Genomic DNA, 24522 nt, shown 5'->3' with positions numbered 1-24522 from the left:
AAAAAAAAAAAAAAAAAAAAAAAAAAAAAAAAAAAAAAAAAAAACATTTCCAGACATGGAATTGTGGAAACATTTGTGCCAGAAAATGCTCACCCCATAGTTGCCAGGTCATGAATCCCCGCTGGTATTATCCTGGGCAAGGAAACTTCTTGTTGAGCCTGGGCTTCCCCCTCTGTAAAATGAGGGTGACAACAGCACTAGCTCCTGGGGTGTCGTGAAGATGGAAAAGCACAGCACATAGAACACTTGGCATGTGATGTGCACAAGGAGTGCACAATTCCTTATAAATCAAATTATTAAAGATGAACTTTAGAAAGGCAAAATTATGTACTGGCCCAGGGCAAGTCAGCTTAGTAAACTGCAGAGTGGGATCTGAAGCCCAGGTCCGGTTAAGTCTAGGACATACTCCCACCCACTGGTTATTTCTGTTGTACCAGAGGAAAATATTTGACTGAGGAGTCACATCCTGTCCTAAGTCACACTTAAACTCGCCTCCCCCAAATTAAAACAACACCTTGGCAAATATTCAGGCATTTAACGTTCCATGTCTCAGTGTACTTCCTGAGTTACTGTTTATTTACCTAGACTTCATGAGCTGTGGTTCATTCATCAATTTCCTACAGCTCTGAATCTAAGACTACAAAAGCCCCCCTGTTGTTAAATCCTGGAGTAGTTTTTTATACAATTCTACAACCCTCTTGTCTTCAGGTTACCTAGAGCCTATGAAAGCCTGGAAAAGCCCCTGGGAGAGCTATTGAACAACTCTTGGCCAGAGTGGATTTTGCTGAATATATACAACCAATCGATAACATCTACAGAGCAGTCAGGGAAGCCTTTGAAACTTGTCTGAATTTACACACAGGATCAGACACACAGCTTCTTTGGGCTTAATGAGACCTTAGAGATCACCTAGTCTGGGGCTTTACTTTCCATATGAAGAAATTGAGGCTCAGGGTTGGGACATGACTTGTCTGATGTCAACCATTAATGACAGACCTGTAACCATAATTCATATCTCCATACCACCAGGCCAGAGCTTAGACAGACCAGCTCTCCTGCCTTGCAATGCATTTTTTGTCTAGTGGGTCTATTCGCACACTGATCAGATGAATCACAATACAAAAAGCACCCTCCAGTAGTAGGTTAGGCACCCCAAACCACTTGGGGCACAGTTAAAGTCCAGGAGAGCCCTTTTTTCTTGAGATCAAGTGGGGTGCTGTGCCTGGGGCTAACCATCCAAACTGTCTGGGAACCATGGCTAATAGCTGACAATCCCAGAGTATGGCCAGTAAAAGACTCAGTGAGAGGTGAGAGCACACTTGAGTAGACTTACCCTGGGCATGCGTGCAAACTAACAACAGCCTACGCATGTCTGAGCAGCAGAACTTAGCACAGGGCTGGGCACCAGGGAAGGCTCATTAAAGAGACCCAGGACTGTTTAGCCCAATGGCACCTGTCTCTGCATGAGGGCCAAGATCTTTCTGTAGAGAGGTAGTTAGATCACTAAACTAAATACTCCTTTGGGAATGTACATTTCAGGTGAGTTTATGATGCCAGTTAGGAAGCCATAATGCCTTTCCTAAGATAATTTATCATGTCACTCACAGAGTGGGAAAACCTGAATCTTTCCCAAGTTCAGGTCCAGCTGCACTGTTGGAGCTCAAACACCAAGGAAGAGTGGGTCATTAAAAGAATTCAGACCCTTGGGTGAGCTCTCAGGAATCTAGCTCCCCTTAATTTTATTATGCTAGTGCTTCTCAATTTTTTCTGACACTCAGTTCTTTTTCAACCACCCAGAGAACCTGGCACATTGTCATGAGTAACCCTGGATTACTCTATGGGAAGTCTTAAAAAAGGGGGCTCTGAGATCAGGAATTAGAAGAAGGTATGTAGTTAGAAAAAGCCCATAGAATTGCTGACATTGGTAGTCAGGGGATATTCCTTCAAGCCAATCACTGCATTAAGCATTAGTGTGGTAAAAGAATTTTTCTGGAAGCAGTCTTGTTAGTGCCTGCTACCTCATAAGTCCATTAGTATTAAACACAATGCTGAATTTTGGTTCAGAAATGTTTTCAAAGTAGAGACAGAACAATCCCTTAACAGTAGAATTGCTTTTCTCAAATGACTAATAGGGATTCTGGAGCCAGGTTTTGTGCATGTCTTCTTTAGTGTCTTGGAATGGCAAATGGTATCTTTCCCCCAACTGCTGGGGATTGAACTGAAGGCCTAGCACATGCTAGGCAAGTGTTCTACAACTAAGGCACAACCCCAGCAGGTATCTCCTTAATGTTCAGTGAGACAAGGAAATGGAAACATGGAGGATCAATCTACTTCCTAAGAACATGTATTATGTAATACCTTGAACTGTACGCTATAGGGGCCCCACTGAAAGCTAACAAGGGAAATACTTCATTTGCACAGCCACCGAAACTTTCCATGTTGGGAGCCTGAGGAGTAGTAAAGTCCAAGCCACAGCTGCTCATTTTTACTCCCTCTCAGGCTTGTGTGGTTCTTAAGTTTGCATTTTTGTATACTGAAAGATAACACTGTATAATAAAATCTTCCCTTATCCTAATAAAGTCTTCCTTTAATTCTAATAAAGTCTTTATTATTATGACTATTGAATACTGGCTTATAGTAATTGATTAGGGAGTTAAATAATACTTGCAGTAGGACAAATAAAGTGGAGAAGACAATAGATGGCAAATCTGCTGCCTCTCATCATGCTCAGGCCCAGGGCAGACATTTTTATTCAATCACAGAGTTTCTTCAGGTTGCCCTCAGACACAGCCAGAGATGCTGTCTCAGCACAATGCTCTGGGCAGCCGTTACCAACCTGATTAGAGGCAAAACCTTTCTGTCTTCTCTAAGATATGTGGTATGGTATTTGATACTTTTGATAAATAACTATCATGATCACAAGTATTATGAATATACATAATAGATTATTTTATAATGGAGGTAACCATGGAACCTTTCCATAGAGGTTACTGAATACACTATCTGTAAATCTTCTATAGAATCTATATATCCTACATAGGGTTGTATTATGCAATTACGACACATGGAATTCATGGCATGTCATGTGTTCAGTAATATGTCTCTGATGACACGGGAAGGGTCCACAATGACAAATGATAAGGCAAAGGAAGCAGTTTAGTACAAGTCCCACAACATCAAATCACTTCTCAGCCTGAGACCCTGGTTTTGGGAAACTGACTGGCCTAGTCAGCTAAAACAAGTGCGATGAAACAAAAAGGGGTGAGAGAGTTCTTGCAATGCTGTGAGTTGTGCTTCCCAAATGCCAAAATTAGGAGGGGATTTTTGAGCCAGCAGGTCTGGTACAAGGCCAGGGACTTGGATGAGGCCAGGGGCTCTGATACATGGTCGGTTAGAATCGACATTTTAAGGTGCTCTGCAGATGAGAGGTATCACTATGGTGATGCCTTGGCCCTGGTTTCTGGGTAGTCTGTTGCCTGGGGCACTGTAACTCAGCTTTGGCCAGGCAGCCAACAAATACTTAGTATTATAGGCTTTCTGGGTCACAGCTGGCATTTACCATCCAACCCTTTCAGTTTCACTGTCTCTCAAACCTACTTCCTGCTACCAGCCCTGGCACTTTTGGGTAGTACCCTGCTTCATTCAGTTCCTGATCTCCTTCAAACAACCAGGCACAGGACCAAGCAAATGGAAGATCAGGTTAATGAAAACAGCCTCAACTTGGTATATGAACTCAGGCAAGGTGTACACTTAAAGGGCATCTGCTCTTTATGCCTAACCCTAAGCAGATAAGAAGAAATGTTTTAGAGAATGTTTAAGAGAAACACAGCAGTGGTCAGACATGATGGCTTTGTTTTTGAGCTTTCCATGCTGGCAGAGCAGGGCTTGGCAAATGGGTATCAACTTAAGAATCAAATTGTTGAACTGATTGGTAGGGGCTGATTATAGGGCTGTAAAGGAAAGGACTGTGAGATTAGGTTTGGGCACAGAGGGAAGAAGAACAGTGATTTTTTACAAAAATGTTTAAAGGAGAATGGAGGAGGACATCCGTTACCAGAACTAGGGGAGAGAAGAGGGAAGGACGTACAGGTTTTGGAACAAGCCAACTGGAAGGATTACTTCCTTTGAGAAGGCCAAGTTATGAATGAATGAATGAGACATCTTGGGCATGCTGAATTTGGCTCAGGTAAGGTATTGGGTTTCTGTTCCAGTTCTGAGACTGGGACTAAATTTCTTCTCTCTGGGCCCAGACCTAATTTCACCTTTCCTACACAGCCCTATCAGCAACCCCTACCAATCAAGAGGCTGAAGGGAAGTGCTTATCAAGTACCAGCTATGTGCCAGTAAACACTAAATTCTTTACATAGACCACATTATTTCATTAACTCCTTCAAGCCTCAGTTTCCTCAGTTATAAAATGGAACTGCAATATCAATGTGCCATGTGCACTAACAGGGGTAAAAGTCATTTGCAAACTGTCATTTGTCACAGAACTAACAAGAATATTAGCTAAACAATAATCTGCACCTAGGACATAATGCAGTCAGTAGTCAGGCTCAGGACTCTGCCTTAGACAGTCTTGGGTTCTGATGCCAGTTCTATCACTTACTAGATTTTCCCCTACACTCGTTTTCTCATATAAAAAATGAATGTCAATGGGATGGGGTTGTGGCACAGAGGTAGAATACTCACCTAGCATGTGTGAGACACAGGGTTTGATCCTCAGCACCACATAAAAATATTATGTTTAATTAAAAAAAATTTTAGAAAAAATGAATGTCAATACATATCTAATAATAGTGCTGTAATTTCGAGTGCCAATGCATGTAAAAAGGTGATTAGTGGCTCAGTGGTAATGCACTTGCCTGGCATATGTGAGGCACTGGGTTTGATTCTCAGCACCATGTATAAATAAATAAAGGTCTATCAACAGGGCTGGGGATGTGGCTCAAGCGGTAGCACGCTCGCCCGGCATGCATGCGGCCCGGGTTTGATCCTCAGCACCATATACAAACAAAGATGTTGTGTCTGCCGAAAACTAAAAAATAAATATTAAAAACTCTCTCTCTCTCTCAAAAAAAAAAAAAACCAAAAAAACGGTCTATCAACAACTAAAAAAAAATAATAATAAAAAAAGATGATTAGCAAAAGTGCCTGGCATATACTAAACCTTTGATAGATAACAACAATTTTTAAAAAAGTAATATTTGTTAATATCATTTTAAAAGAGATCTTGAGTTAGGCATGATGGGGCTCACCTGTAATCCCAGGACTTGAGAGACTGGGGCAGGAGGATCACAGGCCTCCTAGGCCAGCCTCAGCAACTTAGTAAGGCCCTAAGCAATTCAATGAGCCTAAGTCTCAAAGTTTAAAAAAAGAAGGAAAAAAAAAAAAAGAAAGAAAGAAAAAAGAAACAAATGGCAGATGGTAAAATTGGAGCACCAGTCCCTTTTGCCCCACAAAAGACAAGTAGCTGCACTGACACTGCCCAGCCTGAGGATTCCTCTCCTCTGCTGCGTGCTTTCATATACCATGGATTCAGTGTGGGACAGTGGCTTTCTGTGGAATCAGCAGGGAAGCTGGGTAAATGCTGCACACGAAAACTTACCACTTAGAAGACTTGTCTCAGGGGCCACATGAAATCTCTGCTCTGAATGACACAGGATGGACGGGCAGAGGAGACCATCCATCAGTGTCAAGAAAGATCTGAAGCACCTGGCTAGTCAGGTGAAATAAAATAAATTATTTACTGATCTCAGAATCCAGCTGCTCTCTTGAATGCTCATAAAGGGTTATTTGCTGGCCTATGTTTTGCAGCAGAATTGAAGGAAAGAATTTCTGGATTGCTGTGTGCAGGTTTTTGCTGTTTTTGTGAGAGTAAAGGGGGGCTGTTACATGCTTTGTAAGGAGGGAGAAAGTATGAAATTATACACCTGACCTAATCTCTGTTGGAAAAGAAGGCTATTCACTCTTAGCATGATACAATACTCATGGGCATGATTTATCCGGTTGTCACAAAACTGCTTAGGACTTATTAATGAACTTTCTGCTTTTAAGGTTAAAGACTGAACTTAGATCTACCCTCACAGGATCTAATGCCATCTGTTTTAGAAACTCCCCAGAACTGTGACACTCCACCAGGAGGCGCTATGTGTGGCACTGGAAGCATCACCACGTGACCAGGACCTCCCTCCAGAGAACCACTATTTTGGGGAGAGATACCTGCATCACTGGTACCATCCATTTCTAACTTTCTAGACTCCTTTGTAGCCACAGATGAAACTCTACCAGGAGAGCCACCACCTAACCTGAGTGACCTGGTTCAATACCTACAAGATGAGGGACTAGGAGAGATGGCAATGGGCAAAATAAACAATAATGACAGTGATAACACCACCTCTAAGGTACCATTTAGAATGCAGTTCTACGGACCATTTTCATATGGACTAAAACACCACAATCCTCATTTTAAAAAAATTTTGTTTTAATTGTAGGTGGACACAATAACCTTTATTTTATTTTTATGTGGTGCCGAGGATCGAACCCAGTGCCTCATGCGTGCTAGGTGAGTGCTCTACCTCTGAGCCCCAGCCCCTCATTTTATAAATGGCAAAAACTTAAGATTGAAAAGCAAAGGGTCTTGCCCAGGCTGGCTGTAGGCAAGTGGCAAAGTGGGGACTCAAGGCCAACCCTGAATGAGTGCAGAGCTGGCTCCTCCCACAAATTCTTCTGTTCACTTTTTCCTTTGAATGAATATATAAAATCAGAATCTGGGCAATAAGATTTGTCTTTCTGCCTTTAAAAGAAAGTGGGGGAGAGAAGCGCAGGACCTCTTATGGTTCCCAGGCACAGCTTGTCACACTACGAACCACAATTTGCGGATCATGCCCACTAGGGAACATCCCTGCCTTGGGCCACTGTCTTGACCAAAGCTGGGCTACTTACTGGACTTCTTAAAACCAGGACCACTCAGAAAAAAGCAGATCCTTTGCTACTGAGCAAATACTGCTGCCAAACACAAAATGATGTTGTAGAATAATCTTATTTTAGAAAACTTTTAATTAAAAATGCACACACAGAAAAGGCACAAATCCTGAACATATAACTTGAATTTGCCAAAAAGTTTACAAATCAGCCTACTTGAGAACCGATGAAGAACAAGAAGTTTGCCAGTCTCCCAGAAGCCCCACCTAGAACGGGGCTACCTCTTCCTCCAGCTTCTGATATCCTCACTCCTTACACAAGGGTATTTTGATGACTTTTTTGAACATTATATAAGTAGAATTATGTGGCATGTTCTTTCTTTTTCCTCTCCTTCATTTGTTTTTCAGTGCTGGGGATTGAACACAGGGTTTCATGCATGGTAGGCAAGTGCTCTATCATTGTGCGACATCCCTAAGCTAGAGATCTGGCTTCTTCTTGAACAGTCTTCTTATTTTTAGTTCTAAGAAGGTCACCAGGAAAAACAGCCCCAGGGTTTTTTCTATTATTCTCTAAGCAACTTTTATATATTAAATAACATTTTTACTACTTTAGCTGTATACTTTTTTGTTTTTGTTATACTAGGAATTGAACCCAGGGTCGCTTAACCACTGAGCCACATCCCTAGCCCTTTACAAATTTTATTTAGAGACAGGGTCTCACTGAGTTCCTTACAACTAAAGTTGCTGAGGCTGGTTTTGAACTTCTGATCCTCTTGCCTCAGCCTCCCTAGCGGCTGGGATTACAGATGTGTGCTACTGCGCCTGGCCCTTTTGTTTTGTTTTTGATGAGACAATACAAGTATAGATAGCAGGGAGAAGGTAGGTTTTGTACTTTGGTTCAAAGTTATTGATTTGTTTATTTAGTTTGTTGGGATCATCATCATTCTAGCAGCTCACGTTTGAGTTTGTGTGTTACTCTTCTGGTGCTGGGGACTGAATCCAGGGCCTCACAAATGCTGAGTCACACCACAGAACCCTAGCAGCTACTGTTTACCGAACACTTACCATATACCAGGCACCTTTCTAAGTATTCTGCATGTGCTGTGACACTTCATCCTCATAACTACCCTAAGAGATAGGGACTATTATTATCTTTATTTCACAGATGAGGAAATCGGGGCTCTGAATCATTTGCCAATGGCAACACAGCTAACAAATGCCCAGGGTCTGAAACCAGGCTTTACCTGCCGAGCCCATCCTCTACACACTGAGCCACACTGCCTCTCAACTAACAGCCCTCACACGCTGCTCACTCACTGCTTTCCAGGCCCTCCGCAATCCTCAGAAGTTGATGCTGCTGATAGTCTCATCTAAATAGGGCAGAACTGAAGCTCAGGAAGATGAAGACCCTGGCTTATGGTTACATGGCTAGTTATGGATACAGCATTATGCCCAGCGAGGTTCATGGGTCCATCTCTTAATTATTAAGCTGTGCTGTCAGCAGGCTGCAAGTTCCTGTCAATCAAGTTGGGAAGGAATATGTGAGATTTTTGAGGCTTATTACATGTTATCCAGATTTAGAGTAATGCCAACATAGAAAAGAATTAATTGAGAAACAAAGCATTTGTGAGAAACTTAAAATCAGTGAGCCCCAGAATTAGAATTTAAGCTTTTTTCCTCTATGCAATAGGCACACAAGAGCCAGGAAGGGGTGATGTGGCAGAGTCAGGAGGGTTTGGCTCCCTGATTGAGAGAACCTGGCATCCCTACCTGTTCCTCCTCTCCCCAAACATATGTGGAGTCCCTTTGATAGGGAGCAGGTACACCCCAGGGTTCCACTCTGACACCACCATCAGCCGCCTGTGAGATGGATGAGATTGCATCTCTTTGTACTTTAGTTACATTCTCTGTCAGATGGGGACAGTAAAAATACCTATGTTTTAGGTAGTTAAGTAGCACAAACAAAGCACTCAGCACAGTGACTAATATCCAGTGGCTACCTACAAAGGGTAGCCATGACGATGAAGATGGCAACAATGACAATATTGTATTAATATTACTATTATGATATTCCTGAATGAAAAAAACAACGAGTTCACAGAGGAACAAAAGGCAGCAGTGATGTCACACAACAGACCTGAGGACAGAATCACAGAATGAAAAGATCACAGAACTTCACCAAAGTCAATGAGCTTGAACAGAATCTCAAGTTGGCTCTACTTCTAATCTACTTCGTAAAGAAGACACAAGATAGAGCAGAGGTGGGAAAAGATGTACTTTAAATTTCATCATCATTCAACATTTTCTCAGAAAACAACCTACCTTTTTTAATTTTTATTTTGGTACCAGGGATTGAACCCAGAGGTGCTTTAACACTGAGCTGCATCCCCAGCCCTTTTTAATTTTTATTTTAAGGCAGAGTCTTGGCTTCAAACTTGCAATCCTCTTACCTCAGCTTCCCCAGTTGCTGGGATCACAAATGTGCGCCACTGTCCTCAGCTAACAAATTAGCTTTAATCATTCAGGTCACATAAAAGTTGTATGTCACTTCTTTCCCTCTTTCTATATGGACTACTGATAGAAAGAGTTCAGTTCATCACCTGTCCGTGTACTTACCTAACTGTACATCGGTCGTGAATCGTAGTCTGTGGATCATGCTGACTTTGAATGACTTGTAATGGTGGCTGCTAAGCATATCCTGTACCGTAGCTATGTCAATTTGTGAATCCTCCTCAAAAACCCCGTCTGCCCTTGAACCTGGGAAGGAAAAAAGCACTTTAACACATAAAGATACATGAGGCTTGGCAAATGGTGTCTGCTTAAAATGCTTTGGGATAAATTAAAATAATATGGGCTATTTAATTTGGAGAAGAAAAGGCTGAGCAATGACTTAATAATGCCATTCCAGTAAACAGAGGATGGTAACATATTAATCATTCAACAATTAATTCCACAAACACAGCCTATTCTACACCAGGTCTCGTCTGGGCAGTAGGATAAGAGGAGGATAGAAAAATCCCTGCTTGCTCTCCGTGAGAGCTCAGTCTCCGTAAGACTTAAGTCAAGATCACAAGAGCATGGGTGGCCGAACCTCTTGCTTTTCTTCTAAATGTGATTTTCCTGATCAGAGAAGTAATTCATGTTCCTTGAAGAATCCCTATTCCTTCCAGGATTCCCCAACCGTCTGCTGAATGGTTTCCCCGCCCTGCACTCCAGTCTCTGCTGGTTCAGGTGGAAGCCTGCTGGCGCTTGGATGTCTGTGACAGTCTCCTCACTGGCTGCCTGGCCGCCAGGCTCCCTCTACACCACAAGACTTTTCAATTCATCTTTCCAAAGGTTTGATCATTCATTCACTCACCAAATGTTTACTGAGAGCCCTGTGCATGCTAAGTATTATGATATGTGACTCGGGAGACAAATAGGAAGACTGGCGCTCCAAAGCCTTCCCTGGCTTCCCAGAGCCTCCTGAACACAGCAGACTTTTTTTCAGCCAAGCAATCAAGGCAGCCCACAATCTGGCTGAAATGTACCTTCCCACCCTCTGTCACTCCTTACACATGCCTCCTCTCTTCCCTGGGGAACTCTTCCCATGCTCCTCAGACTGCACACGGGTCCAGGGTTTTCTGCTTCTGGGCCTCTGCTCATGCAGTGCTCCCTCCACCCTCACCCAGAGTTGTCAAAATCTGCTCCCTCCCCCAGGCTAGCTCAAACTCCACCTTCTCCATGAATTCTTTTCTGATGGATCTCATTGGCAGTGAGTTCCACAATGGTTAGTGGAAACTGGACCCTACAGCCAGGTAGATCTGGTCTCAATTCACAGCTCTGCCTCCAATTTGCTGTGTGACTTTGAACAAGTGACGTTACTTTTCTGAACTCCAGTTTTGAACTCCAGTTTCTGCCACTCACAGACTGTCACAATTCATTTAAAAAATCAAATAATATGCTTAAAATAATCATGGCTACTGTTTATTTATTCAATTCTCAGGATGATATTCAGCCTTGCAATAAAATTGTTTAGTGGTTGCTTTGTCCTAATATGGAGGCTTGGTGAAGGTGAGTAAAGTATTTATTTATGTCTGTATTTTCTCCTGTAAGCAGTATAGGCAACAGGCATGCTCACTAAATCTTGTCAAGTAGAAAACAGCTGGTAGGGACAAGGACTTACTATGTGCCAAGCATGGTATTAAGCACATCATACATGTCACCACATTTAAGGCTCATGACAACTGATTTTCCATCCTATACAGATGATGAACCTAAGGCTTTTGGAGGCCAAGTCATATGGCCAAGGCTACACAACTTAAAGGCAAACTAACCCTTGGTCTCTAGAGTCTGGAATGTGGGCTTCTGAAGTTGTGGATGCTGCTGGTCTTCTAGGGCTGAGGGGAGTACCAGTCTAGCAGAGGTCAACCAGAGCAGGAGCCATAGGCCTTGTGTAGGGGACCATAGGGAAACCCACATAGTAATGGCTTGGGACAGGGCTGGGGGAATGGAAAACTATAGGCTTGGGTATCAAACTGGAAAATTCTGTTACGTAACTGGCAGTCTGACAGCTATATGCCTTTTTCCCCCCTAATCACTGTCTATAGGGCGAGCTTTTCAAGAAGCTGGTTTCTGATGCTGTCACACTGAACGCGGACACTGAAGTTATTCCCAAATTGGGCAGTTTCAGCACTCTCAATAAGGCCTTCTAATTGGTAAGGATGTGGGATGCCTCCAACTGAGTTCCACCTCGGAGCATCTTGCACATGCTGTCCTCTCTGCCCAGCAAACCCTTCTCCCCATTTGTTCCCTCCTGCTATCTCCCTAGGCCTTCTGAAGAGCTTAGATCAAGTGGTGCTCCAGGGAAATGCTCCCTGAGCCCAGTCCCCCATGTTAGCTTGGCTCTTTATGCCACTGTGCCGCGTGTTTTCATAAGTAGTTTATTGCCTGCCACTAGACTGTAGACCCCAGAGAGCAGGCCCAGACCCTGCCAGTGCTACAGTACTGAGGAGGAAGCAAGAGCTCAATGAAAATTTACTGAACGAATGTGAACAGGTGCCATGTCCACAGGAAGGCAATGGTCAGAGAGGCTGCATGACTGAACCAACATCACACTGCTCGGACACATCTGCAGGGGCCACTGCATGACCCATTTCCTTTCTTTGCAACACCTATGAATTTGGACAGTTGTGTCACAATCACAGTCGCTATTGTCTCTTGAGCAGTGTTCACATCTGACCTGAGAGGCTGGCTAGAAGGTTAGAGTTTAAAATAATCATTCACTTTTTCCAATCTATATTTTTACTGACACTTAACTGCCAAAATGAGTTTATTTTTATTTTAGAACATTTTTATACATGAGAATTATAGGGAATTTTAATAAAATATTAAAATTCTTTAATGTTTAAAAAGTTGGTCAAAGCCTTCTTTTCTGAGAAAATGCATTAGATATAACTTAGTTCTTAATTCCAGAACTTCTATTTTCTTTACTAATTAATATTTTTTAAATATTGCAGGTATTTGATTTGGAAAGAGGTAACAGCTCATTATGCTAAAATGCCAATTACTAAAAGAAAAAAAATCCACACATAAGATTTTTACATTTTATGATGTTGGATTAAAACCAATTTAAAAATTACTATAACGTGACATATAATTTTTTACCGAGCAATCTCAATGCCAGCTGCTAATAAAGCATCTTAGCTGTAAATGATAATTCAGATGCTTTTAGATAAAGTGGTGCATAAATATGGCTGGAAATTGATTTAGCTTCTTACAGAAGCTACTGAAGAATGACATATTTTGTTTAATACACCAGCTAATGTAGTCCTAAAAGCTCAAACAAGTGCCAGTTTTCACTCCTAAATTTGCTGTGGGAGATTAATGAAAACTTTATATTTTGCTGAAATGTTAATAATGGGCAGATGAGATGATAGGATTTTAGTAGAGGTCTTAAAGCTACGGAATAACCAGCAAGGCTTGTCAATTTCCTTATATTAATTTTGTTCAAGCCTTCTAGAGCTGGAGCCGCTCAGCACACTAATGCTCTGTGCATTGACCTTCTACTCTCTGCCAGTGTAAATTCATATCCCATTTGAGGACTTAAGTCACCCTGATACTCGAGTGAGTTCTGAGCCTTGCTCCCACTGACAAGGGGTGTGTTTGCTTTTATGATCAGAAGGGCGACAGCACCTGGAGAGTGGGGAAGGAACAGTCCTGCACTCGTCTCCAGTTCATGCTGTTTGCTCCAAAGCAGGTTAACTGCTGCACAGGAACAAACGCTGGACTTGGGAGCTCCGGTGCCATTTCTCAAATTAGACCCAGGAGTGCCTCTGCTTGGAGGGGCATGTCTGTGTGTGCATGTGACGTCCCCACAGTCAGCAGTATGCAAGGCTGTGGGAAGGCGGGGGGGGGGGGGGGGGTTGCGGAGGGCACCGGGGTTGTGGGGGGGCAGCGTGGTGGTGGTGGTGAGGTGTGGCTGCAGGCGACTACAGAGCACAGAAACAGGCAGAGAGAAAAGCCCAAAGAGACATGCCACGGACACTTTATCTAAAGACCAACATTTGAAGAAAGCATTATATCAAAAGTTATGTTTTCGGACCAGAAATGTTCTATGCCTTGATGTAAATGCCTTTAGTGTTTGTATTCTTCTGGAAAAGGGTGAACCCAACCACACACCAAAGATGCTTGGGACTACACCACTGGCATATTAAAATCATTATTGTACTATAAACTTCACATTAAAAAACTCGCTTGTGTTTGAGAGAAGCCATTTTTATCATCTTAGAAGTGAAAAGTAGGGTGTGCCAGAATGTCTTAAAAATAAACATACCAAAAAAAACCCCCACTCCCTAAACCATTAATTTAATTGAAATATAACCTTTTGTATTTTGTTAAATTAGCAATTAAAAAGGTCACAAGCAATTAAATGAAACAAAAGCCACACTGTGTTCATCTACATTAATGCTGAACTGAGTCTCTCCCTGAATGACAAGATAAATTGTAATGGTGCCTTCAAAGACTTCATGATGTATTTTGTCAAAGTCGGGAGTGTTAATGTCTCTATGTGCCATGGATTACCATAATGTATCGTGTCAAAACGCTCGAGCTGCGATAACTCATAGATATATTGTGATAGATCAAATTTTGGGGTGGGGCCTATTACTGATGGGGACCAAAGCTCAAATGAACTGACAGGCTCTGGAAACAAGACAAGGGTTCTTCACAGTGTGGAAAGGTGAGAGGTAGCAGCAGGCAGAGGATCCAGAGAAGTGGTTTAACCCTGTGGAGTGAGAAACAGGAAAGAGGAATGAAGTCAGGTCCTTGTCCTAGGTGAAGAATGGTCAAACAAGGATGGGGCAGGAAGGGATAAAGGGAAGCAGAGAGGAGGAGAGGAAGGACGAACGAACGAAGGTGACTCTGGGGCCTGCAGCAAAGAAAGAGGAATGCTGTGAGACAGCAGGGAAGTGGCCTGGGCTCAATTACATTAGATGGGACATGAATATAGAGTTCAGCAATGTTGATTCAAACCCTGACTCTGGGGTCAAACTCTTTCCCAAGAGCCAATGCAGAGCTGGGACAGACTACCAGACTCCAGAGTCTGCCCTCCAGTGCTCCTTTCCCTTCCTTTGAGTGGTGCTGAAGGCCGCTCCTGCCCCACCCACCTCACCATGCTCCTATGAGCAGGATAAGGAGACTAATGACTTAAGTAAGGGTAAATTCTAAGTTGGGTATTCTCAAAGTGCAGTCAGGGACCCATTATGGGACATATCCCCAAACCCCTTTCAGGGGGTGTGTAATTTCAATACTATTTTCAGAATAATAACAGGAAGACATCATTTGCCTTTTTCATGCCCATTCTCTTACTAGTGCATGAAGCAATAAATAGTTCTGATTCTACACTGCAAATAATTTTTAAGAAACTATCACTTGAGTTTGGGTACAATAAAAATATCCATGGTTGTCTAAAAAGGCTATTAAAACACTCCTCTCTTTTTCAACAATTATATCTGTGTTATGACAAATTTTCTTCATATACTTCAATCAATATAATGTATTCATAACAGATTGAATCTTCTTTAAGACAGATATTATAGAAATTTGCAAAAAATGTAAAATAGTACTACTCTTCTCCTTAAAAATTTTAAGGGAAATATATTTTTCATAAAATTTGTTATTTATGTTAATGTTAAATGATTAATTATATATATACAGATAAATAGATAGATAGATAGATAGATATAATCCAATAAATAACAGTTCTCCATGGGCTTCATTTTTGGTCTTGTTTGGTGTTGGGGTAGAATTCAGGGAGCTGTACATGCTAAGCATGTGCTCTACCACTGTGCTACATCCCCAGGCCCACCTCCATAACTTTTGGTTTTGGTACAGGGGATTGAAGTCAGTAGCACTTAACCACAGAGCTACACCCCCCCAGCCCTATTCTGCATTTTAGAGACGGGTATCACTGAATTGCTTAGTGCCTTGCTGTTGCTGAGGCTGGCTTTGAATTTGTGATCCTCCTGCCTCAGCCTCCAGAGCTGCTAGGATTACAGGTATGTGCCATAGCGCCTGGCTCACCTTGATAATTTTAACGGTGTAAAGAAGTCCTGATACCACACACTTTGAGAGCTGCTGACTTGCTTGGTTAGCATGGTGTGCTTTTATTGTCCCTGGACCTGGGTTTGCACAACCATGATGGACACATAGTATAGTAACAGCTGTGTGTATGTTGCCACCTGACAACAGCTGGAAGGCTTGTTCACACATCTAAGAATAGCTCTGCTAGCAGTGATGAGATCAAGGCTAGTTACAGCCAATATTTTTTTCAAGCTTACATTCTCCCACTCTTGGTACTGAGAACTGAACTATTTACAGTTCATGTGATTTTGTTGGAATTGAGGGAGACCATAGAGGTATATGATTTTTTTTTCAAACAAGCAGGCACTGATCACTAAATCCAAGCTCATATGAACTTGTATATTATTGGCAGATTTTCTATACTCATAGATATAAACTACATGGAACTTAAATCCATTTTACAGTTCAATGAGTCTTAGACCAATTATAAAAGGCCCTAATCCAGTGTAAGCTAAAGCAACTTCAGTCTCCCTTTTCCAAACAGCTCTGTGCCAACTCTAAAACTCAACCAGAAGATCAACGGCCACTGTTACACCCCCACCTTTCAGCTCTCCATAACACAATCCTGCTGACCTCTCCTTCTAATCCAGAAAGAGTTACTAGCCTGCCACACACCCAGTGTTGTGCCAGTGCTCAGGAACTCAGGAGGATGGCGAGCTTCTCCCGTCATTGGAAGGGGGTCCAAGCAATCCACAGGGGATCAGGATGGGAAAAACAGGAAGTGCACAAATGGTGAGCATGCACACAAGTGCTTGTCTTTGGCTGCAGCAGAGAGAGTGTGGAGGGGAGCCGTGGAAAATGGAGGGGAGCCGTGGAAAATGAAGTGGCGGGGCAGGGGAGAAGAAAGTTCTTCAAGTCAGGTGTAACATTCAGCTCAGGCCCGGACTCACAATAAAACACTGCTGTGCGAGGAACTGCCTGAGCAAAGGGCAAGTGAACCATCCTCCACTCCACGGTCCCAGGTCCCAGGTCCCAGCAGCAACTGTACAAGCAATCACCCTGCTCCTGCCAAGCTGGACATGGCTCAGGTTATACCTGCGGGAAAGGATGCCCTTTCCACTCTTCAAAATTTATATACTTCAAGGTCTAGTCCAAATAGAGCTTTCCCTGGTCCCCTGAAATCTGCAGCCCTCTGTGGAAGTCTCTCACGGTGAGTCTCTTACATTAGCATCCATAGTCTCCTTGTGAGCTAGACCCTTACAGCCAGGAAAATTCTGCTTCACATAGCACAGTGTCATCACAGATGTTCAGTAAATGCTGCCAGTGGAATGATGCAACCACAGACTTCAATCTGGTTGGATTGAACCAGACTTCAATGCAGTGAAATTTTATGTTAACCGTAACAGTACTTCAGGTTTATACACCATTCCTTGTACTTACCATGGTTAATAGAACCTAACATGCCATTTAGACTCCTCAACAGAATGGGTGCACTGAGAACAGGGATCCTTTCTCAATAGCAGCATTTCCTGAGTGCTTATTCTATGTCAGACACCACGCTTGGCACTTCAAACACATTCTCTCACTTAATTTTCTCCAAGCTCCTTTATGTGGGAGAGTATCCTCTGTATACAGGTGAGAAAAAAAATGAGGCTCAGACTGTCATGCTGCTCCTACAGCTATACAACTAGTAGAAGCTGGAGCCAGGAACTGAACCCAGGTCTAATTCCAAACCTGTGCCCTTAATTGCTACATAACCCCCTGTGGGTAAAACCATTCCTTTGATGGGCTGCAATATACAACTGTATGGGCCACAACAACATCTAAGAACTCAATTCCGCCTAGCCCTGCCATAACAAAGGAATCAGGGATAAAACTTAACTGTTGACTCCTTCAGTAAGACTCAGAGCTGACTGCATAAGTGAGTCATGGAGAAAAACTCTTGCTTCGCTCTCTGCATCCATCACATTTTTTTCCAGAGGCAGTTTAGGTCCCCAAAGCCTCATAAGCCCAAAGCTTCTCTTCTATTAAACACTTCCCCTTCAGCTGCTAGTCATTTTTGCTGGTCTCTAAAAAACGATCAATAGGTGATATACAATAACACACAAGCCTCTTCAGTAATCTCTTAGAGTCATCAGGATCATGCAGTAAGGACAGATGCTTCACTAGAATCTGCTACGCTCCAACCAGGGCAGGGATCCTTGCTGTCCCAGTGTTTAACTGATTGGATTCTCAGAGCCAGTGCCTGCCAGGGTGGAGGACTTTCCACATGGAAATTTTGGATCTCCCTCAATAATTCAAGGTAATCTTGTTTTATGAGGTGATCAGAAAGAAACAGTTTCAGATTCATAGAATTTCTAAAACAATCAGAATGTGGAAGGGGCCCACAGGCTCTGCACTCTGGACCTGCCTATTCCTCGGGCTCAACCTGCAGCACCCGCCCCTGCTCATTCTGTTGCACACATTTATTCACTTCCAAGTGTGCTGAGCTCCTTCTGGTCTCAAGACCTTCAGATGAGCAGTCCTTTGGCCTGCAACATTCTTCTCCTACTCATTATTTAACTAGTTTTTTCCTTTCTCAAGGAAGCCTTCCCCTGCTGCTCTCACCAGCTCTAGGTCCTGCTAACCACTATTCCACCTGTGTAGCACTGATTACCACCTACCAGCACCAGAACAATGGCTGGCCCAGAGGAGGGCTCCAATGTTAACGCTGGGGAACAGACTAACAAATATGTGCTCCAAGTGCATCCAACCAGCCTTTGGAGGATGTATTGTGACCACTAAAGGGTTGGACCTATACAGCTCATTTCAGATTTGCTTGGAAGTTAGGGTGACAGATTTCTCTTGACTTCCTCTTCCTTCAATGTCTTTGTTCCTCTTTGAAGCACAGGAAAAGTAATGGAGTTTTCTAAGGAAACTGGCATTTTTGACAATTTACATGGTAAAATATCTAAGAGCTGTAACATCTGATCAACCCTGAGGTGTCCCTCTCCCTGACACTGGAATCAGGGAATAAGGACACGTCTGCTAGAAGAACGTCGCCTCCCACTCAGAGTCACTGCAGAAACGTCACCTGATGCATTACCCAAACATTAGTCAGGGGCTGCAGGGGCAGGAGCCTACTGGAGGAATGCAAATCTCTATGCCCTCACTTAGAGCCCAGACAGGGTTTGTGGCTCGTCAAACATGTTTCCTTACTGCTCTAATGTACCAGTGTATCGCTTAATGAAAGTTCTTAATTGTAATTCAATTAATTACATACACAGAGTCCCCAATTACATTTTCCAATAAGACATTGGCTGTGGTACAGGTCTAAATGCACTTAACCAATTTTAATATATTAAGACCAATTTCCCTTGAATACTAATTACTACCTAATGATAAAATGAAAAGGGGGGACCTTTTGAGGAAGGGGGAGGGTGAAAAATACAATTCACATGGAAGTTCTCAGCCCACACAGCAAAATTCAGATAATCATTACTGAAGGAGGTGGGGACATGGGCAGGTCTGCTTCTTGTACAGGTCATCAAAGCTTTTTGTCCTAGGTATCAGCTACTCCATTGCCCAAAGGGGCCTGTGAAAAGTCCAAGAAGCTAGAGAGAAGGGAGGATTAACAGGGAGGGAAAAGGCTACCACATGCATGCTCAGACTTGCTGCGGTATCTGTGACAGGGGCTTGCCCTCTGTCTCAGGCACACAGATGCTTTATACAGTGCACCATAGTTCACAAAGCACTTTTGATGTACAGCCTTGTTGACTTGTTCCAATGGTTTAATCCTCACACAAGCCCTCCAGGGTAGAGATTACCATCACATTTTGATAGATGGAAAAATGAAGTTCACAAGGGAGAAGGACTTGCCCAAGGTGACTCAGTGGTGCCAAGTATTTCTCTTTTCCCCTACAGACACTGCCTCCAGCCCACATTATCCAGATGGCAGGAGGTGGACACAGGTATTCAGGGATAATATTTCTGTTTCATTTAAATTCTATTAGTGTCCAGGGAGCTAATGTGCAACATCAACTTGAAAAAACCCTCACCCATATAGAAAACTCCTTACCATGAATGCCCATGCCAAGACTTGTGACTGGCTTTCAGCAATAATTCAACCTAAAATATGCACCACGAGCATCACAAGTCATTTCTATTTATGAATAGAGTTTATTTGCATGGTCACATTTTCTTTTGTATTTGAAGAGTATTATTGTGGCATAATAAAAGAGGCTTAAAGCCCTGGTAATCAGGTCACATGACAGAAATTGGAGAGATTAGCAATTTGAAACTGAAGAAGGCAAAGCCTCCAGAAGCAGAGAGGAACCACCAGGGAGTCTCCAGGCCTGGCACACAGTTAAGCAGGAGGAGGAATTGGCCCATTATGAATAAGCATCAAAAAAAGGATCTGGAAATGTCCCAGCATATGTGCACATTCATTCTCTGCATTCTCCTGGTTGCTTTTTCACTTTCCTTTTCTATTTAGTAGTGGGGGAGGGTCCAAATACCATCACAAAGAAACCTCTGCAGACAAAGATACTCACCCAAACTCAGGAGGACCTGTCCTTAAAAATCATCATGTACTTGACCCTGGACCCCCAGTGAGAAGTCTGATGATGTCAGGGAGGTAGAAGGCTCACTCCATCAAGGGAAGGAGCCAGGTCTGGCTAGACATGCGAATGCATACCTGGTCCCTGTCTAGTGAGAGCGACAGTCTAGTATGGGAGTGGGCAAATTCATGCAATGAAATCAATGATCAGAGAGGGATTCTGAGCCCAGTGAGTAGTCTGGAGAGCCTTCTAGAAGGAACTGCCTGCTCTCCTGGGTCTTCAAGGCAGTGAATGAGGACTCTCAGACTGTGACCCTCAGATGCTCTCCCTAGCCATGGGGTCTACCTGGAGGACCACACACCCTTCCTCAGAACACCTTAAAATAAGGAAATTAACAAGTTCATAAGGTACTGACAATAGTGGAAGGTCTTAGCATCTGTGAATCTCCTTCAAAAGAAAAGGAGATCCAAGCAGATGAAGCTGACGTTTACAAAGCAACGGATGCCTCTCTACAGCAGCTTCTATTGAGGAAATAAAATAATTAGATTCAGCTCTTTTACCAGACTTAATGGATAGAAGACACAGTTCTCCAGGCTCCTCATTATTATTTGTGTGACATTAGCAAACCACTTCACCCCTCTGAGCCCGTTTCCTCTTCTATAAAATAAAGGTGATGACCACACTAGCCTAAAATGTTATATTACGGCATCCATATCTCATGCAATTCTCAGAAAAATCTTGTGGAATAGATCCAATCATTTTCATTTACATAGGAAACTAAGGCTCAGAGGAGTGATACAATTTTTCTGAAGTCAGCAGTTACAAGTGGTTTACCCGAGGTCTGCCTGATCCTGGTGACTATGATTTATTTAAACACTGTGCTTAGCCTAGTGAGAGACAAAACAGAAAGACACGGTATCTGACACTTTAGGTGTTTCCTAAAGCCAGTTTAATTTCATGCCTATTTTGGCCCTGATGATGGAAAATTCCAGAGTTTCTCTCTTAAAGCTATGGAATAAATTGGTTCTTTCTTCAAGAACCTGTATGGGCTATCCACATATGATCAGTGGGAAAGGTCACCAGGAACATTTGGCAGAAAAGAAAATTGAGGCTGTTTGGTGCCAGGATTTATATAGAAGCTTGGACAAGGATGGAAGTCTTCTAATGTTACATCCTCTCCATAATGTACTCGTTGCTTCCTTCTGGTCTGATTCCAGCTTCGAGCAGACAGTTGGCTGAAGGATGCAGTAGATTATCAGACAAGAATCCAAACTGGAAAGCTCAAGGACTTTGGCTTGTCATTTTCTTATTTAGGCCAAGATCCAAGCACAAATGTTAGCTCTCAGTCCCGAGGCAGATACTCTTGTTGTATGAGCTTCATTTGCAAGCTTTTTTCTCACAATGCATAAAGACAATTGTCATCACTATTCTTGGGATGGAAAGGTTAGCAACAACCTGAGACTAGGCACTGGAATCAGACAGCTGTCTTAGAATTTAGGACAGTTACTGGCTGGCTAACTTTGAACAAGTCACAACCTCTCCTTACAACGAGAATGTCTTGCAGGGTAGTTATGAAAACTAAAGAGAAAGCATTTTGCAAAATATCTAGCACAAGACCTTACAATAAATAATTTAAAAAATACCCTTTGATGTGGATGATACAAAATATTGTGCCCTATCCTTCCTCTGAAGAAAAAAAAAATGAAAGGCTTCTATCTACACTTATGGCAAACAGTTCTTGAAATACAAAGTATACAGCTTTTCTGGGACACCAGAACACATTTGGAAAGTACCCTGCTTCTAAGTTCTTTGGTCCTATGACATGGATTTACAGACAGCCCCCTCCCAGCACTCTCCTTCCCTCCATCTGGATCACCCCTTCCTTACATCTCCTTGAGGGCTCTGACAATTCTGTGAGTCCAGACCTCCACATCTGTGCCCATCTGCTCTGTTAGCCACAGAATATTGTTCTTTCATTATTTATTAATTACAGTTAATGTTTATGGCACTTACTATGACCAAGTACTGTTCTAAGCTCTTTAAGATTAAAACTCACTGAATCCTTCTGTCAACTTGACAGGGCAGATCAACTACCCAAAAGAGATAAAAGTAAAGGGTCTAAGGTCCCAGAACTAGAAGGGGCATGGTCAGAATGTGAACTGAGGTAGTCTGGCTCCACAGCACATTCTTTTACATAGTGCTTAATACTTACTGATCATAACTTAGCTCACTTCAAAAGTGGCTTTCATGGCCAGGCATGGTGGCACATGCCTGTAATCCCAGTGACTTTGAAAAGTGAAGCAGGACAATTATAGTTCAAGGTCAGCCTCAGCAACTTAGAGAGACTCTTAGCAACTTGGTGAGACCCTGTCTCAAAATAATAAGGACTGGGGATATAGCTCAGTTGTTAAGTGCCCCTAGGTTTCTTTCCCCAGTACCAAAAGTAAATAAATAAATACATTTTTAAAATGACTTTAAGGATATGAGCCTGTCCTGATCAAACACACCAAGAGAAATGAAAAAAATTCAATTTTTGATATATTTTTCTTTGTTTTAATCCAACTTCTTAATAGGTAGCTACTGGAGAATAATACATCATTCTTGGCTGGGCATGGTGGTGTAAGCCTGTAATCTCAGCTACTGAGGAGGCTGATACTGGAAGACCGTAAATTCAAGGCTACACTCTCTAACTTAGAGAGAAACTGTTTCAAATTAAAGATTTTAAAAAGGGCTGGGGATGTAGCTAAATGGTAAAGTGTCTGTGGATTTAATCCCTAGTACCACAAAATAATAAATGAAATTTAACAATCTCTTTCTGTAAAAAGAACATATTGGGGCTGGGTTGATCATTTGCCAGGATGTATGAAGCACTGTTTTTTTTTTTAAAGTGAGAGTGAGTGAGAGAGAGAGAGAGAGAGAGAGAGAGAGAGAATTTTTTTTTTTTAATATTTATTTTTTAGTTTTCGGTGGACACAACATCCTTGTTTGTATGTGGTGCTGAGGATTGAACCCGGGCCACACGCATGGCAGGCGAGCGCGCTACCGCTTGAGCCACATCCCCAGCCCCTGAAGCACTGGGTTTGATTCTCAGCATCACATACAGATAGATGAATAAAATAAAGGTCCATCGACACCTAACAAAAATTGTTTTTAAAAAAGAATGTATTGTTTTCATAATTTACTTCTATTTTATAAGACTAGTTATAATATTCCTCTGATTTTCAGCAACTGCCTGCCTTTACCTTTGTAAATGCTGGCAAGGGCTTCCTTCATTAACAGTGATTTTGACTCACAAAGTGTAAGAACTACAAGTATCTTATAAATCCTTTGAGACAGAGATGCTGAGGCTCACAGAGGTCATACAACTAAATTAAGACTGTTCATACTTAGAAGTGGAATAAGAACCAGAGCACAGATTTCAAAGCTTTATCCATGAATCCTCTCAGCTTTTCTTTCCTATGTATAAAAGTTGGGCCTCATCCTAAAAACAAAAACAAAACTAATCTGAAACCACAACATATTGTGGAATACTGTGCTTGTACAGCAGTTAAAAAACTGGTGAATTTATATGTAGAAAAAAATGTGAATTAATATGGGATAATCTCTATAAATTGTTAAAATGATAAAAGAAAAGTGCAATAATATTTTGCTATCATTTGTGGTTTTAAAAATGGAGGAATACAAACATGAGTGTGTGCATGTGTGCTTGCATATACACACACAACTCTTCACAGACATGCCAGAATGACTGCACATGTACAGACGATCCCTGGAAAGATTGCACAACTGCTGTCTCTGGGAGGGAAACAGAACAGAAGACTGGGAGGCTTAGTTTCTACTATAGACTTTTGTACTATCTGAAAAAAAATTTTACATGTGTATTACTTATCCAAAATATTTACCAAGATTCTAATAATACACTTTATCTTGTTTGCATAAAAACAGGTCAACATTTTGAAACAGAATCTACTACAAAGTTTCTATAAGTGAATTACTTCCCCAAGTATGTTTACGATGAGAGCCTTAAGCTGGGCTTGGTGGTTCAGGCCTGTAATCCCAGCAACTAAAGAGGTGGCGGCAAGAAGATCTCAAGTTCTAGGCAAGCCAGAAAATTTAGCAGACCCTGTATCAAAATATAAAACTTAAAAAATGGCTGGGGATGTAGCTCAGTGCTACAGTACTTGCCTGGCATGTGCAAGGCCCTGGGTTTGATTTCCAGCATCACCCCCTCCCGCCCCCCACCAAATAAAAAAACCTGGGAATCTTTAAAGAATGAAGGAAAATGACAGGGAAGGAGGGCACCATTATCTATTTTTATCAGGTAAAGAATTTAGATAAGCAAGCTGCGAAAGCAAAGGCTTGTGTTGGCAAACCTTTCCTGTTGACATGTCATGGTGTGGTACTGTGTATGTCTGTATAAATGGTTTGAAATTTCAATTGTCTCAAGAAGAGCACTAATCGATGTACTCATTATATAGTCTTGTATATGTGAACTTGCC

At 42.2% G+C, this 24522-nt stretch overlaps 1 protein-coding gene across 8 annotated transcripts in view; it reads right to left on the bottom strand.

Moving 5' to 3' along the window:
- Mapkap1 (MAPK associated protein 1) overlaps positions 1-24522 on the bottom strand; it is a 231631-nt gene that overhangs the window by 33090 nt on the left and 174019 nt on the right. For all 8 annotated transcript variants that reach the window (XM_015497581.2, XM_015497584.2, XM_048813043.1 and 5 more), the window contains one exon: positions 9540-9680. In XM_015497581.2, coding sequence (XP_015353067.1) covers positions 9540-9680 — 141 coding nt within the window. The remainder of the gene's footprint in view (positions 1-9539; positions 9681-24522) is intronic.

Source organism: Marmota marmota, unplaced genomic scaffold (genome assembly GCF_001458135.2).
Source record: "Marmota marmota marmota unplaced genomic scaffold, marMar, whole genome shotgun sequence".
NCBI classification, from domain to species: domain Eukaryota; kingdom Metazoa; phylum Chordata; class Mammalia; order Rodentia; family Sciuridae; genus Marmota; species Marmota marmota.
Note: the sequence above shows the minus strand (reverse complement) of the source record. Positions and strands in the feature narration are given on the sequence as shown.